Source organism: Danio rerio, chromosome 14 (genome assembly GCF_052040795.2).
Source record: "Danio rerio strain M-AB ecotype USA chromosome 14, GRCz13ab, whole genome shotgun sequence".
Classification (NCBI taxonomy): Eukaryota; Metazoa; Chordata; class Actinopteri; order Cypriniformes; family Danionidae; genus Danio; species Danio rerio.
The window spans coordinates 12,647,501-12,665,498 of record NC_141034.1 but is presented as its reverse complement, the minus strand read 5'-3'; the positions used below and the strand labels follow the sequence as shown (position 1 = coordinate 12,665,498).

Below are 17,998 nucleotides of genomic sequence, written 5' to 3'. Positions count from 1 at the left end.
TCGATATCTAAAAAAATGTTTTAACTACAATACATGCTCATTAGAACTTTCACCGAGTTATTTTTAGAGCATGCATGCAAAGTTATTAGACACAGACGAGCACAACAACAAGCGCAGTCTCTCTGTGTCCTCAGGGGTGATGACGACAGGCGAATTAAAAAAAAAACTGGAAAAGTCGGGGGTTTGGGCTATGAGGGGACAAGACGAGATTTTGAAAAGTAAAGGGGCACATTTTCCCTCTGTCCCCAGTAAAAGTTACACCCTTGAACATATATATAGAGCCACTAAGTCAACACACAGAATCTATTGGCACATTTCAGCCAAGAATTCCGGGTCTGGAATGATTTTTAAATCGTACCGCACCAATCTGGGCTGAGTGGAGAAACAACCGTAACTTTACTGAACTGTTCTTGAAACGGTTTGATAGTGGAAAAGCGGCTTAAATAAATAACAACTGCTTTCTTATCTGTCATCTCTGATGAAATGGTAATTGATTAAACAAAGTGTGAGCTGATATGTTAAGTATAAAACACTCTTCTAGCAAAAAATAAAAAAAATGCACCAAGTGTTCTAAACCATTGCCATGAGGCCTTTAGAAACAGATCTTGTCATTCAAGACGTGAAAGCAAAAATAGATGTGTTTATTCTTATGCTGTTTGTCTAAAACAATAAAAAAAAATCTGACAAAGTGAACTAGCCGTGTTCGTGCTTTATAACAGGCAGTAATGTAAATAGTTAGATTTTTCTGGCATTGCCTCTGATGTAACAGACAGAAGATATTTTGTTTCTGACCTGATCTTATATACTGTGCTGAACAAACCAGCTTACATTTTTTCATCCATGTTGACTTTAATTAGTTTGTTGCTATTTGGCATGTCATCACTATCTGAAAAGATGTTTCAACTACAATACATGGTCATTAGAACTTTCACAAGTTATTTTTAGAGCATGCATGCAAAAGTAATGGAAACAACAAGAGCAGTCTCTCTGTGTCCACAGTGGTGATAAAGACAGGCGGATAAAAAAACAGAAAAATTTGGGGGGTTGGTATATATATATATATATATATATATATATATATATATATATATATATATATATATATATATATATATATTGACACAGTTTAGCATGGTTGTCTAACCATCCGGAGAATTTCAGGTCGAGAATGGTTTGTAATCGTGCCGCACCGTTCTAGGCTCAGTGGAGAAACAATTGTTATTTAACTAAACTGTTCTTGAAATGGATTGATAGTGGAAAAGCGGCTTAAATAAATAATAACTGCTTTCTTATCTGTTATATCTGATAATACGGTAATTGATTAAACAAAGTGTGAACTGATATGTTTAATATAAAACACTCATTTAGCAAAGCAAAAAAAAATTGTAAAAATGCATCCAGAGTTCTAAATTATTAACACAAGGCCTGTAGAAACAGATCTTGTCATTCCAGATGTGAAAGCAAAAATAGAGATGTTCATTCTAATGCTGTTTGTCTAAAATGAGAAAAAAGATATGAAAACATGAACTAGGTGTGTTTTTGCGTTATAACAGGCAGTAATGTAAATATTTAGATTAACATTTAATTTCAACATTACATAACATTTTCATTTCACATGGCATTGCCCCTGTCTGGTGCCAACTGACAAGATATTTTGTTTCTGACCTGAGCTAATATACTGTACTGAACCTTCCAGCTCACATTTTTTCATCCATGCTGACTGTAATTCATTTGTTGCTATTCGGCATGTCATCACTATCTGAAAACATGTTTCAACTACAATACATGCTCATTAGAACATTCACCAAGGTATTTTTAGAGCATGCATGCAAAGTTATTGGATGCAGATGAGCACAACAACACACGCAGTATCTCTGTGTCCTTAGTGATAATGACGGCAGGCGGATAAAAAAAAAAAAAAAAACAAGTAAAGGGCACATTTTCTCTCTCTTCCCAGTAAAAGTTACACCCCACCCTTGTATATATACGTATATGCATGCTTTCTCACTACAACCGCACCGGTCCAGTGTGCATTTCTGAACCAAAACCACCTCATTTAGGTGATCTCAGACTCTGGATCCAAATGTAATTGTCATGTTAACATGTCCAATTGAATTAAGGGGGAAACGCAGCAGTTTCAGAGCAATCAACAAGGTGTGAAAGCACCCATGAGATCATCAGATCAATGTGCTGAAAAAGCAAATCTGATCCAACAAAATAAGCTATATCACAGCTGTATGATGGTTATGTAATAGGCATATATGTTAGGGGTGTAACAGTAACTGTTCTGTTATCAGCAACATGGTAGAAAGCGAAACTGACTGAACCGGAGCAGCACAGAATGGAATAATTGAGCTATCAGAAATGGACAGTGTGTATAGTGGAATAGAAGATATGTGTTGTCGCTGTAGTTAAGCTAATTTATAAAGGAAATTTGCATGACTAAAGATATATAAATCTTTATTCGCTGATATGCTATCATCATTTTCAACCCGATTGATTGAACAAGCATTTTTTAGTCCTACACTATACCTAGAGTATAAAATACAAATAAATATGTTTGTATCATTTACTTGGAATGTAAAGCGACTTTAACCAGCACAGCAAAACATGTTTCCGAAGACAATCACCTTTTGCACCTTTAAGTAAAGATCTGAGATGACGTCAACTACAAACATGATCGCCATGTCAGATTGTAAGATCTTAGTTGTGATAATGTCAGACAGAATGACAATGAAGATACGCCAAACACAGACAAGCAAGATAAATCATCCAGTTTGACATTGTATATCCACGACACATTCACTAACCCACATTCTAAAATCTCACAGCAAACATAAACAGTCTGTTGTGGTATTTTTACTCACACCATGCCGCAATTTTAAACTAGAAAAAGTACTGTTTTGACATTTCCCTGCAGTCGTTTACAGTTGTCATCAGATTCAGCGCTCCTATTTGTTCTTGGATTGCCACTCATCATAGCTAATGTCACACAAATGTATGAGATGTTCTGACACTGCCAGAATTTCATCGGAGGAAAAATTTCATCGTGATTGCTGTTATGCATTTGTTGTTAAACATGTCAAACCAATGACCAAAGATCACCCTAATTTGTCTCAGATGACCAAATCATGGCTGAAATCACACATTGTAACCAGGGCTTAAATCAGCTGCTGAAGGTCCACAGCTCTCCACAGTTTAGCTTGAACCCAAACCTTATGTCACAATTACTAGCGATCAAGCCTGGGCAGATCACTGCAGAACTACACACATGCCATGTTCAAGAACTACAACTCCCAGCATGCACCTCGCACACACCAGTTTCTGTTTCCTACTGATTACACACACATACAACCAGAAGATCATTGTGGACTGATGTTGTGGACTATAAGGACAACACACACACACACACACACGCACACACACACACACAAACACACACACACACACACACACACACACACACACACACACACACACACACACACACATTGTGTCTTGTAATACTGTTTAGTGAACATTATGGCATGTTTACCTTGCCTTGCCTGGTTTGACCTTTTCTTTGTTTATGTAGTTAGCCGCCTGCACCATTCACCTGTTTACCAACCATTTCTTGGATTACTCTAGATACACCTGTTTGTTCCTGATTGACTCTTAATTGCTAGACAATTCTCTTAATAAAACTACATTTGGATCCTCAACTCCGTTGTCCAGCATTCTCACATGTCACCTGACCACAAGTCCTTCAGGCTTGTTTGAAACACAAATAAATGTATTGGAACTAAACATTGCAGGGCTTTGGCTCAAGTCAATAAATACCTGCATTGATATTCAAGTCAGTGTCTCTCATCATTTTGTAAGAATAATAATCTATTAACAAGTTTAAAAAATATATATGACAGAATTTAAATTTTGGTGGACAATATTCCTTTATTACTTATATTAATAAAGGAACTGCTGTATGCTTACCACACCTTTGTTCTTGTATAAAAAGTAAGTTGTGCCAAGTGTGTGAGGGAGTGAATTCCCAGAAAAGAGCATGTGATTGCTGTTTTATAGTACAGTTAATGTAACTGAGTGTGAGCTATCTTTGATAAATCAGCCGAAGTCTGCTTTCACTTGACAAGAATGTGTTTTCACAACACTTTACGTGTGTGGTCATGTCTAAAGAGAAGCATATTTGTATGCTGTGTCAAAATCATTAGATGTAGATCAGATACAGAAGAACAACCAAATATTTGTGTGAGACAGTGTTTGTAACATTTCAAATGTATAAAGATATATGAAGAACAGTTCCTGAAAGCAAGTAAGACGAAAAAAAAGGCCAAAAAACTAAAATAAACAAGTAAATAGCAGGGTGAGAATGTGGTAAAATCTGAAAATGTGGTAAAAATCAGGCGAGGGCTTTGCTTTTTCTGGATTGCTTTTCAAAACACTATCAGTTGGGTTTATTGAAGTGGGTGGGTGGTTCAGTAGATTTTTAGTCAGTCAACAGCAGCAGCAGGTAAAAATGGCACTTGCGAGAGAAATTTGAGATCTCAAAAACAGCGGCCTCTGGTGAATTCGCGAAAACAAAAACTGCAAAAAAAAAAAATAGCTCCTGGCACATATTTGGCGCTCTCCAGAAATTTATTTAGGGCTACATTTTCAAAATGAGCCTGGGTTGCTTGCTTTACAGTTGGTTAAGAAACTGCATACAATAATACAACACACAGATTTCCACAGCAGCACAAGCAGTGAAGGATGAGCATTTCAATGAATTTATTTTTTCATAGACTGAAAAGCAGCCCTTATTATCGCAGACATAAAACCACACCCAAAACTTGCGTTTTATTAAACCTAATGACACATAATGGTGTCGTCACATACTTTTGTACAACTTTCTTTTATTCTTACTTGCTGAACTACAGCTTCAGTGTGAACGGGATCATGTACAAACTTGTCTCTATGTGTCAGAAGTTAACACTCTCTACTGTGCCATGTTTAAACATGATGAGGCATTTTCTGCAATCTCTGCAGGTCTGTGATGTTATGTTATGGACTCTCCTTGTCAACAGTCTGAAATGTACATGAATGCATCGAATATGAAAAAAAGAACCCCAAAGACCCAAGAAGGAGATGAAGAAGAAGACAAGAAGAAAAATGACAACTTTTTAAAATGACAGTTGGCATCATTATGAAAAATGTATACAAAATAAAACAACTAATGAATAAAATGTATAAATTGTCAAAGGAAGCTGAAAAACTTAATAAAACTCTGTAATGAAGTTGTAATAAAGAATAAATGTCAATGTTTTTGACTTCAAAGCTTTGATATCATTTAAGTGTCAATATCTGACATTGAGACAGAAAGGGAAAGTAAAAAATAAATGCCAAAGCTGTGTGTGTGTGTGTGTGTGTGTGTGTGTGTGTGTGTGTGTGTGTGTGTATGTGTGTGTTTATAGAAAAAAAGCTGAAAGCCCTACCTATGTAGTTGGTGTGTGCCTGTTTTATTTAATAACCAGATTAACAGTCAACACAGATGCTAGTGTAAATACCAAGACTTCTGTTATGTCAGTGCTGCACATCGTGATGAAGACAAGTGTTTGGGGTAACACAATACAAGTAACACTAGTTATGTAATAATATTACTTTTCAAAGTAAAAAGTAACACATTACTTTTAAACATTAAGTAATAAAATTTGAGTTACTTTTTTAAAACAGTAACTCAAGTTACTTTTTAGGTGAATTAATAAGCTTTAAAGAAATAGTTTTCTGAATTAAAATGAGTGTAATTTTCATTTCTGTGATGGAACTATTCTCATTATTTTAAACACATGGAAGAAAATGGGCTTGTTTCAATGGACACTGATTTTACTGAACTAATAAGACAGAAATATAAAGGTAGCAAACAAATTGCTTTTAACATCCATTAATCTGTATACGGGCCATTCTTCAACTATGGGCACTTGTGAAGTTGAGTTATTCAAAATTAATGTAACATTGCCTCATAAGTTTAAACAATTTGTCTAGTTTTAAGATCTGTAGAGGACAAACTTAGATAAGAAGATAAATTGTTCATATTTTAAAAAAAATTTCCATCGTGAACTGAACAAATGTCAATTCCACCACATCTCAATATACAGCTTATTTCAAAATGAAATAAATGATAGCAGTCAAACATTTTCTAAGATCATTTTTGTATGTAGTTTAACCAATCTTTCCACAATATATAACATAATTATACATGAGTCAATGAAATAAATTACTTGTATGCTTAATTGTACACCTGTCACACTCTAAAATTTAATACTAATTTGGTTAAGAGCTTATTAGAAAAAATTAAACTGAATATCTATATTGGGGCGACGCAGTGGCGCAGTAGGTAGTCCTGTCGCTTCACAGCAAGAAGGTTACTGTGTCGCTTGTTTGATCCTCGGATTAGTTGGCGTTTCTGTGTTGAGTTTGCATGTTCTCCCTGCATTCGCGTGGGTTTCCTCCGGGTGCTCCGGTTTCCCCCACAGTGCAAAGACATGCGGTACAGGTGAATTGGGTAGGCTAAATTGTCCGTAGTGTATAAATGTGTGTGTGAATGTGTGTGGATGTTTCCCAGAGATGGGTTGTGGCTGGAAGGGCATCTGCTGTGTAAAAAAGTGCTAGATAAGTTGGTGGTTCATTCCGCTGTGGCGACCCCGGATTAATAAAGGGACTAAGAAAATGAATGAATTTGTATATTAAATAGAGCATGAACTTAAACATTGTGAATACACTTTTAATGTATGATAAGAAATTTTAAAATATTTTTTTTAAAATGTGTGTGGTTATGGAAATGACAGTAGTGGAAATGACATTTCAACAGTTTGTTGTTAAAAAATGAAAAATATCTTCACTGATTAGCTTTGAATTGATACTAGCCTTTCATGTATACAAAACACTCTTATTTACCTTTATTTTGTTTGGTTTTTAAAAACACCTTTGAAGATACAACATGTTTGGAAATGACGAAGAATAAATGTATTTTCTTATCAAGCAATATTTATCCTGATTTTTCTTTTTTTCAATTGTTTTTTTCAAGTGTTGTTGATAAAAAATTAATTTCCCTCCATCTTGAACATGTTCTCAGATGGCGCTATTCATTTTCAAAGAAACCACCTCAATAATCTTTCACACAAACTTTTTAAAGCAACATTATAGTGTTGTGGTGGAAATGACACTGATACTGTGCGACAGCTATATTTTGTATAAAAAATAATATTGATAATAGTCTCACATTAATAACTATAAAATATTTAAATCATTTCACTTGTGCTTAATTAGGATAGATTAATAGATACCAGATAAATAATATTTTAAAATGGTATTTTTATTTTTTAAATTTAAAACTCTGGGTGTGCGACAAGGTCAAAACAGTGATTTTGACACCTAAAAGAAGGTTGAATAAAAAAAAAAACTATAATAAAAAGTAGTAAATGAATTTAAAGTAGGTTTATCGTTAGTTTGACAAAGTAAGAGGAATTAGAACAAAGTTATATATATTTTTGGATATATGATCAAAGGACTTAAAAGTGCTCGAAGTTAAAGAATTACCCATATGACATGTATAGGGTGAGGACGTTCGCAGAAGCTAACATTATTCTAATTTTTTAAACTATTTTTTTAAAGGTAAATGAAGGTGTAGTTTATATAGTGTGTTGTTAAATGCAGAGCTCCTCTATTTTAAAAAAAAGAAAAAGAAAAAAGAAAAATACCATGCAAGTTCTGAAAGAGATCAAGCCTCTAGCAGGTATGAAAAAGTATTCTAAGGCTTACCATAAAAAGTTACTTAGTAACGCAACTAGTTACATTTTTTGGGAGTAACTCAATATTGTAATACATTACTGTGGAGAGGTAAGCATGATCGAATACCCAATAAAGGGGGAGAGCATGCTCAGAGCCCGGCGGCTAATCAGCAGGCCAATCCGAAATAATAAGCAACACCTGTTTATTCTAGTGATTGGGCCGGAGAGACAAAGAGAACGGGAGGAACAGTCGAGAGAGAGAGAGCTAAGCGACAACCTCACAGTGGGAGCTGTCCTTTGCAGTGAATAAGAGAAAATAAAAATCTGTTACTTACCTCAACGCTGACCCTGTCTTCTTCTTCCCACACAAAGAACCTTTGTTACGATTACTTTCAAGTTACTTTCCCCAACATTGATGAAGACTACTAGCTGTTATTTTTGACAGTTTATTTATTTATTTTTTTTAAAAGTAGATTAATAAAAGCTAAACCATTATGTATGTATTCCTGTATGGTGAAGCCCCAAACCTCTGTGATTCCTTAAAATGACATCTTTTGTGAACTGAAGTATATTTGCCACTAACTATGCTCTAAAGTGGACAGAGAGATCACTTTATATTAATATGAAATTGTACCTTCTGCTTTGGGAAATGTAGAGTTGCTTATTTTAAATGGATTATAATAAAAGTATAAATTTGAATTGTATCTGCTGCAAATAAAACAAACTGCTTAATCAACAATCGTATACAGCTGCTTAATATGCCACTGCATAAAAAATATATAAATCATAAATGCTGAGAAATTTTCTTTAAAAGGCTGGATATTTTATATTTTAAATACAGAATAACACAGTACATTTCTATTGTCATTATTCACATGATGGGCCTTGTTTATCAAGGTCCGAGCACACAAAACAACTTGCACAAGTTTAACTTGAGATTTATGAAACATTCGCATGCAGACAATCCCATCGTACGAATGACTGTGTGTTGATAAATATGGGAACTGAAAACAATGGAAATCACGCCCTTAAATATTCACTCTCTAGGCTGCGTTCCAATCCACTTTAAGACATGCACTGGCAAACTTTCCTAAGCATGTTCACCCACCAACATTTTAAAGTGCATTCCACTTCGCCGAGTGAATAAGGGAAGCTTACATGCAGACACCATTCATGTCCAATCTTGACCTGGGGAGCAAGTCTGCTTCTTAACCAAACCCCAAAATCGATTTATCCCAGAATGCAATGCGAAAGTGACATTACAACAGTGAAGAATTTGAAGTGCTCAAGGTTTTAGGGCATTCCATTAAGCGCATTTAGATGTTCAGCTAGTAGACGCTTATGTAATTTAATCAATGGTGTACTTTCAAGTCAATGAGATGGATGAGGTTATAGAGTGAAAGCTTTGGTTCATAACTCAACAAAAATGGTAACTTCTCCAACAAAGAGAGACTTAGGCTGTGTCCGAAACTGCATACTTTTCTTCAATTAATGCTAAAGCTGAGTATTATGTCCGAATTCATAGTATTCAGAAAACAGTAGACAAGTATCTACTACTTCTGGTGAAATGCTGAAATGCGAATACTATGGATACTACTCTATCCCATGATGCCACATCAGAGAATTACATTTTTATGCCCTTCAATCACTTCCCTCTATCTTGTTGATTCTGATTTATGCCATTAATTACATGACACAAGTGCATTGCATTCTGGCACATATAAAGTATACAGTATAGATGCTAGAGTAGATTCAATCCAAAATCAAATCGAGGGGTCCAGGGTATGCCCATGTAAGCTTCCCTTGTTTACATGAAAAATGAAAGCGGGGTTTCCCCTGAGGGGAAGTACTTAGGGAAGTTCGCAAGTAAAGTGGAACACAGCCTAACTGTCAGATTTCCACACAATATATAGCTCAGTCACCACTCACATTAAGAACTCTATCTTCCTTCCATGTAGGCGCAAAATGTGTGTTTTCACATCATTTGGCTGCTGTCTGTTTAGTACTTTTTGGTCCAGACTTGAGCTGACACAAGGCGACAACACAGTGGGGTTTCGTTGGTGCTAATTGTTTGGCGTCAGCTTGGGTGTTTCCTGGAGGGCTGCAGAGTCCCTGCTTCAACACACTTACCTCCCGTAGGTTTTAAACAAGGTTGAAGGACATGCCACTGCACAAAAAGTAGAATTTTGTTTCATCAGGTGTAATTAATTAGGGTTAAAGCTAAACTGTTCAGAGCTGTGGATTGTTAACTGACAATAAGAGGGCTGAGAAATCATTTCAGTGCTGATTGTATAAATGAGATTTTAAAAGAATTATTAATTTTTTTTTAATGGTACCAAAAAAATCTGTTTAACCGGCTAACAGCAAATTATGTTGCTAATGTAAAATTCTGGCAACCATAGCTATATTTAAAAAATAAAATGATGTAATTTTTCTAAACAATCTAATAAATTAATGGGTATTTAACTTACAATAAGCAATAAACAGGAGTCACGTCATATTATATTGGTTTATACATCCCACCTATATACAGTTGAAGTTTGAATTATTAGCCCCTCTGAATTATTAGCCCCTTTATTGTTTTTTTCACAATTTCTGTTCAATGGAGAGAAGATTTTTTCAACACATTTCTAAACATAATAGTTTTAATAACTCATTTGTAATAACTGATTTATTTTATATTTGCCATGATGACAGTAAATAATATTTTACTAGATATTTTTCAAGACACTTCTATACAGCTTAAAGTGACATTTAAAGGCTTAACTAGGTTAATTAGGTTAACTGGGCAGGTTAGGGTAATGTATAACGATAGTTTGTTCTGTAGACTATCGGAAATTTTTTTTTGCCTAAACTATATATATATATATATATATATATATATATATATATACCAATAAAGTCCCAGGGTCCATCGGGGGGTCTTACCTATGTCAAGGTCGTCCTTCCTTCCTGTTTCAAAAGCGATGACTTTTCAAAAGCCAAAAAACAATGCTCAACAAACATATCTTGTTTACTGTCCATTGAGCTGTCAACTGTAAGTTCAGCTGAAGTTCATGGGTACTCATATTTGTTAGATGTCATTTCAAATGAGTGTGGGCGCACATGCAGGTGTGCCAAATCATGAGTTACAGAACAGAATACAGCTGTCCTTATTATGGCCTTGCCTCCATAACTCTACCCACATTGTAACATTAATGCTGCTCTTCTAATTTATCTTCTCATCTCTGACTGCATTTACATAGAATGACTTTTTATTTACCAAAGCACACATACCTGAAAATAATGCCACAGGTATGGGTAATAATACAATATAATAATAATAATAATAATAACAATAATAATAATACTGAAATTACTCAAATAAATATAAATTAGAGTAATGCATTCATCAGAAATTCAGAAAGACACAATGAATTTCCCAACAATCAATGAATTTTTTTCCTGATGGCACAGGCATGTTCCAAGATGACAATGCCAGGATTCATAGGGCTCAAATTGTGAAAGAGTGGTTAGGGAGCACGTTACATAATTTTTACACATGGAATGGCCACCACACAGTCCAGACCTTAACTTAATTGAGAATGTTCAGGATTTGATGGAGAAGACTTTCTGACTCTTCTCTTTTACAAGATTGGGGTGAAAAATTGATGCAACAATGGAGAATAAAGAATAGAGCCTCGACCCTGATCAAACACACCTGAACCAATTAATTAGGACCTGAACATCACTTGATAATTACAGGCAAGTGTGTTTGATATGTGTTGCAAATGAAATCTGCAGGATAGAAGATCCCCAGGAACAGGGTTGGTCAACCCTGATTTATATACAGTTGAAGTTAAAATGATTCAGTGGTGTTTTTCAAAAGCAAATTGATTTCTCTATTTTGTGTATTGCCAACAGTTTCCATATGATAATTAACTTTCATATCTATTCAATGAATTTCGAATAAAAAATTTTATTTATTGAATTTGAAGGCAGGAGCATGGGTCTTTTTAAACTAAATAATTGAAAGTTTAAATCTGGATTTGAATAGCTGTAAATTTCCAATGAAAAAAATAATGAAAAGAGTAGCCTAAAAATTCTAGCCTAATACCTTATTGCTCCGATTAAACAAAACAAATAAAGTATGCAGTAGTTAAGTTGCAGAGAAAATTTGCTTTGATCATGTCTCTCTCTACTGGAATAGAAATGTTACTACAATGAGCGCAATTTATTTATTTATTTTTTATTTTATTTTTATTTTAAAATGCATTAAATGCTTCACAACCTAAAATAAAAGTATTAATGATAAGAATTATTAAAAAGTGAATATATTTAAAAGAAACAAGTTCAATTAAAAAGTGTCCGGGTGTTTGCTGGAATAGCCTATAATCAACGCAAAATGTTTTTAAATAATTACAGTTCAGAAAAATGTGCAGTATATTTTCTGATAAATTTTAACAAGTACAAAAATTCTAAATAAGAGTAACTGCATAAATATTTTATATGGTTATTTTTACAACAGCGAGCGTCACCGGGTACTTTGACTGAGCGTTGAGCTACGCAAACGTCCACTAGGTGGGGCTACACTTCAAAATACTTTCTGTGGCTTACTGCAGTGGGCTGGCGGTCTAATTTGATTGGTTCAAATGGTGTCCATCACCCCCACGACGATAGCAAACGAGCTAACTAGCTCAACACAGCCAAAATACTGTGTTTATAGCATAGCAACGGTAAAACAGCGGTTTTACCTTTTTAAAATCGATTTATTTTGTTAAAATATTGAAATAATAAATCGGACATTTGCCGAAACTGTGGCGAGAGGTGAGGTATGTTTATTATTGTGCTGATGATCATTTAATTTGTAAGCGCTGCTCATTTTACACTCTACTTGACATAAACATTAGCTAAATGTTCATGTAAATGCATAAACATTTTATCTATTAAACACGTTTCGGTTAAAAAACACAAACACATTTTATTATCTTTACAGAGTAATTCACTGGAAACTTTTTTTCTGTAATTCAGTAAGAACATCCTTGATAGTCTAAGCAAACCTCATTTGTTTGCTGGTTGGTTTGCATTGCTAACTTGTGTGTCATTGTTCAATGCTGGGAACATTTTGCCAGCACTTTAACACTTGGCCATTATTTACTTAAGAATTGGATAAAATACTATTTATGAAGCAGTTTGTGGAGAATATATATTTGCTTAGGTGGAAACACAAGAAGATTAAAGAGTTGTTTTATTAGTTTATTGCAATTGATCTATCTAAAAACATGTACATTATGTTGCAGTATATATTTGATTATCGAAACACATATGTTGTCACTGTACATTCATATTGCAGGAGAATGGTGGTCCCTGATAGTGGAAGTGATATTCAGCCAGCGGATAATGGTGATACAGACAAGGTGATGTCCAATTCTGAGCCTGAACTCGACCCAAACCTGACCACTGTGGAGCTTGAGGAAGTCCGTAAACTACAGGATCTGGTGCGGCAGCTGGAGGTCCAGAATCAAACCCTTCATAACAGAAGCAGAAAACAAGTGCTTGGAGGCACCAACAATAGCAACCTCAAAGCAGGAAGTAATATTAATAACCTGCACAAAGTCATGGACACTTCTCCCGGAGCAGAGGAGGCTGGGAACTTGGAGCTCTCTCCTCCAGCAGACAGCAGTGGCAGTGAAGACATGTCTCCACTACCTGACACCTCCAGGGTAGAGGAGCAGGATGGGTTTCTAAGCTTACCGTGTTCTTCTGGCTCCAAACAAACCATGGGATGGTTTGTCACAAGTAACTGTGATTCAGGCATGCTGGGAGCAAGTGAAGCAAGTAAGGACCAGTCCGCCCTGGATGAAGTCGATGTGCTTGACTTGGAGTTATGTGCTAAAGCTGAGGATGAAGACAGTTGGTGGGTTTTATTGATCTTTATACATGCAGTTGCAGTCAGGATTATTAGTCCCCTTGAATTATTAACCACCGTTTATTTTTTACCCAATTTCTGTTTAACGGAGAGAAGATTTTTTTTGAACACATTTCTAAATGTAATAGTTTTAATTACTCATTTCTAATAACTGATGTTTTTTTTGCCATGATGACAGCACATAATATTTTACTAGATATTTTTCATGACGCTAGTATTCAGCTTAAAGTGACATTTAAAGGCTTAACTAGGTTAATTAGGTTAACTTGGCAGGTTAGGGTAATTAAGCAAGTTAATAAATAATGATGTTCTGTAGACTCTCGAAAAAAAATAGCTTAAAGGGGCTAATAATGTTGACCTTAAAATGTTTTTTAAAAAATTAAAAACTTTTTTTCCCAGGCGAAATAAAACAAATAAGACTTTCTCCAGTAGAAAAACATTTATCAGACATACTGTGAAAATTTCTTTGCTCTGTTAAACATCATTTGGGAAATATTTAAAAAAGAAAATATCATGTAGCGCTGAAAAATGTAAAATAAGTGAATTTTCATGTATGGAATCTGCTATATACTGTAAAAAAAATTAATGACCAAAATTTAAGATAACAAATATTTTCTTGCTTTAACTTATTTCTATTAGTTAATCAGGTTTACATACGTAGTTTAACTTAATATTTATAGTCAGTTGGATTAATGTAAGTTGAGATGACTAGAAAAGGTAATTGGATTCAATAAAAAATAAGGCAGCAAGACTTTTTTACAGTGTACTTTTACTTGTAATGTAAAAAAAAAAAATCTAAGAATGAATATGAATTCAATAGAATGGATGGCAATTTGCTTTCTTGTTCAAATTCTTGTTATAATAATAATAGTTTTGGTGATTGGTGGCCAGGCTATTTTTGTTTGTCAGTATTTATTGAAAATAAATAATAAATATTTATTGAAAATAAATAAATCAAAATTGCCAATGCTTTAAATTGATAGATAGACCCAAAAATTGACATTCTGCAGTCATTTGCAAATCCAAATCCATACCCATGTGTAGAAATCAATAGATTTCAGTAGATTGTTTAGCCCATCGAGTCTACTGATTTACTAATTTGTTTACTGGTTTACTTAATGTGTGTAAATTTATATTTATTTAGTATTTATATTAATTTCAGTATTTTTTCAGTAATTCAGTAAATTTATTTACAATACAGTTTGTAAAGTAATATTTTCTTTTTTAGTAGATATATATATGAGAGACTTGTTTATCAAATAAGTGCATCAAATTTTGCATTGTAAAACGGAAATAAAAGTTTGAAGTTATTATTTTTATTTAATGTTTTAAGTTACTATACTTTCAAAATCATTATACATGAATCCGCAGATTAGTATATAAAGGTATATATATATATATGTAAAAAAAATTGGCGCAGAATTAGCAATATTACAATACAATATTACAAATACAATATTTATCTTGAAACCTTACATGCAATTATACACATAAACTGTCACATTGCTTGTAATAGTCATTGGCAAATTACATGCTAGAACAATCCACACTGGTTTGTGCAGACCACATATGTGTTTTAGAATCTGATTACCACATGCAATGTGCTCAGCATTTGTGTGTATAGATTTGAATTAAAGTCTATATTAAGCCTATATTATTGGTGTTATTAAACAAAGCAATCCTATTGTAAGGCTTGAATTCATTTGCTCCATTAGATTTTGCAGCATCTTTAATAATCACTTTTTTTTTTAAGGATCTTTTCAATTTGATCTTTTTTGGACATTTGTAAGAAGGATTTTGTTAAAGAATACATGCATTTATGTTTTTAAGTAGGGCGGAATAATGTATTGTTTGTGCATCGATAACGCAATGTGTGAATCTGCAACATTCATGTCACAGTATTAGATCTTTGTTTATTAATGTTTATTAAAGCTTAAAAGATAAAGATTTTTTATACAATGATGAACATGTTATTTTACATTTGATTGTTAAATTTCTGTTCTTGAATACTTTTAGACTTTTACTTTAGGACATATTCACTGCATAGAAAATAACTTGACACTCACAAATTAACGAAAGTCTTGTGAAATGATATTCATATCGCAATATATAAAACAAAATATAGCATTCTCAGATTTTTCCAATATTGTGCAGCCCTAATTTGAAGATGATTGGAAGTATTGTGGGTTTGAAATGACGTGGGGGCAAGTAAAGTAGGACCATTTTAATTTGAGGGCCAACACTTAAAAGTAATTCATTCAAAAATAAAACTTATTCAATTCAATTCATCTTTATTTGTATAGCGCTTTTACAATGTAGATTGTGTCAAAGCAGCTTCACATAAATGGTCATAGTAACTGGAACAGTGTGGTTCAGGTTTTAGTGTTTAAGTTCAGTTTAGTTCAGTTTAGCTCAGTTCAGTGTGATTTTAAAATCATTACTGAGAGTGCAAAAACTGAAGAGCAAATTTATCGATGCGTAGCTCTACCAATACTGAACCATGCGAGCCAGTGGCGACAGCGGAGAGGGAAAAAAAACTTCACCTGATAGGAGAGTGAAGAAAAAAAACCTTGAGAGAACCAGACTCAGTTGGGCACGACCATTTTAATTTCTCCGCTGGCCAACTTATGTCATCCTATACCAATCCACCACTTGTTCCAAGTTTGTGTACTGTTGAACACAACATAAGAAAATGTTGGAAACCACCATTGATTTCAATTGTATCCTACCATAGATGTCAGTTGCTACCTTCCATCATAGTTCAGAATATATTATCACGTATTCAACAGAATCCATCACGCTTTGATGCTTCAGTGAATGTGGGTGTGATTTGAAAGGCAATGGGAGCTTACTCTGTCTACACAGAATGTCCAGTGGCGTATTGCACCTGTGCCACCATAGAGTTTGGGACACAATGATGACCAACAATAGTCAGGACACTATTATTCCCTGTGGTTAATTGCATTATGAAGTCCTCTTTGAAGATTTGGGATGGGCAATTGAAAGAGGTTTGTTCAGCCCAATGAATTTTTCATTTTTCTTTTTTTTTTTGAAAGTTTAAAACATTAACAGTGCATTTTACTCCGTATATTCAGTGTGGTTTATCTGATGGTCTACTTAGACTGAAAATAAATCTAAACTTAATAACTGTAATTAATGTCAGTGAGGATGGATTTCTGCAGGAGGTGATTTTGCATTTAAACATGAGGAAGTACAGCATTTCTAAAATGAAGCAGTTTTACACCTTAATTTGATAATATACTTAATTAAATGCTAAAGGCTTTTTAATGTGTATACATTTTTTTCTTTCTGGTATTAACATGCAGACTAATCTCACGGATGCAGGCTTTATTTTTGAGTGAAATAATCCAGCCAGTATCCCAGTGAGTTGGCCAATTAGCTTTCCATATGTCCGTATCTGTTTTTTTTTTTTTTTGAGGTAATAGAATTATATTCCATTTGGTAGCAGCATTGGGATTGTGTCTTTGGTGCGGCGGTAAGCAGCTTTTGGTGGATTTATGCTTCATGTGATACTGCTAATTCCAGAAAGGGGGAAAAAAGAGCTTATTGTTAACAAAACGGTGACCTGAACATTTTCTCAAGTCTTCGTTTATTGATAAGTAAATATATATTGGTTAAACATTAGTAGGCAGTTGTGCTGTTAAATTCATAACATTGTTCTATTTTGATACCTTCTTGTGTTTATTAGTGGTGTAACGGATCTCACGGTTCGGCTCACATTATGGTTATTTAGCCACGGATTGGACCATTTTTTGAATCAGCCAAAAAGGGAGGAAACAATTGTAATTTGCTTTCCATTTATTACAAAAACAGCTCTGCAAGAAACTTTCGGTTTTAACAAACAGAACTTTGAATAAAATAATCATCTGAATAAAATAAATTGTAAAACATTCAGTGCTGTGCAAGATTCACTGTTACTACTTCTGTTGCTGATAACGCTAAATGTATAAATCTAACATTAATTTGTACAACCCAAATTCAGTGGCATATTTTTGATGGCTGCTTGTCACTATCTATTGGCTAAAATGTTATTGCTGCATACAGCTTTAATTTTTGAGCATCAAGTTAAATGCATATGATGCTGATTTTATACTAAAAACTGAATTACTTTCTGGATTTTTGCGCTGCTCAAACACAGATTTGGATGTAGCAATTTAAAGGATTAATAAACATGCAAATCACCATCATTTATAATTTATTCTGTGTGGGTGTTAAGATCCCAGTCTTTTAAAGATTAGTCGTGCAGCTTAAACTGAATTCATTAATGCAGGCTAAACAAGTAGTGACGGAAAACACCTTTAATAACCTAATC

At 34.1% G+C, this 17,998-nt stretch overlaps 2 protein-coding genes across 6 annotated transcripts in view; both read left to right on the top strand.

The window, feature by feature from the left end:
• znf711 (ZFX family zinc finger ZNF711) overlaps window positions 1-17,998 on the top strand; it is a 280,678-nt gene that overhangs the window by 191,286 nt on the left and 71,394 nt on the right. The gene's annotated exons all lie outside the window — the stretch shown is intronic.
• Window positions 12,412-17,998, top strand: part of zgc:66447 — a 31,316-nt gene continuing 25,729 nt past the window's right edge. For 2 of the 4 annotated variants that reach the window (XM_087280184.1, XM_087280182.1), the window contains exons 1-2: window positions 12,412-12,563; window positions 13,090-13,653. In XM_087280184.1, coding sequence (XP_087136310.1) covers window positions 13,094-13,653 — 560 coding nt within the window. In that variant the 5' untranslated portion in view covers window positions 12,412-12,563; window positions 13,090-13,093. 4 annotated transcript variants of the gene reach the window in all.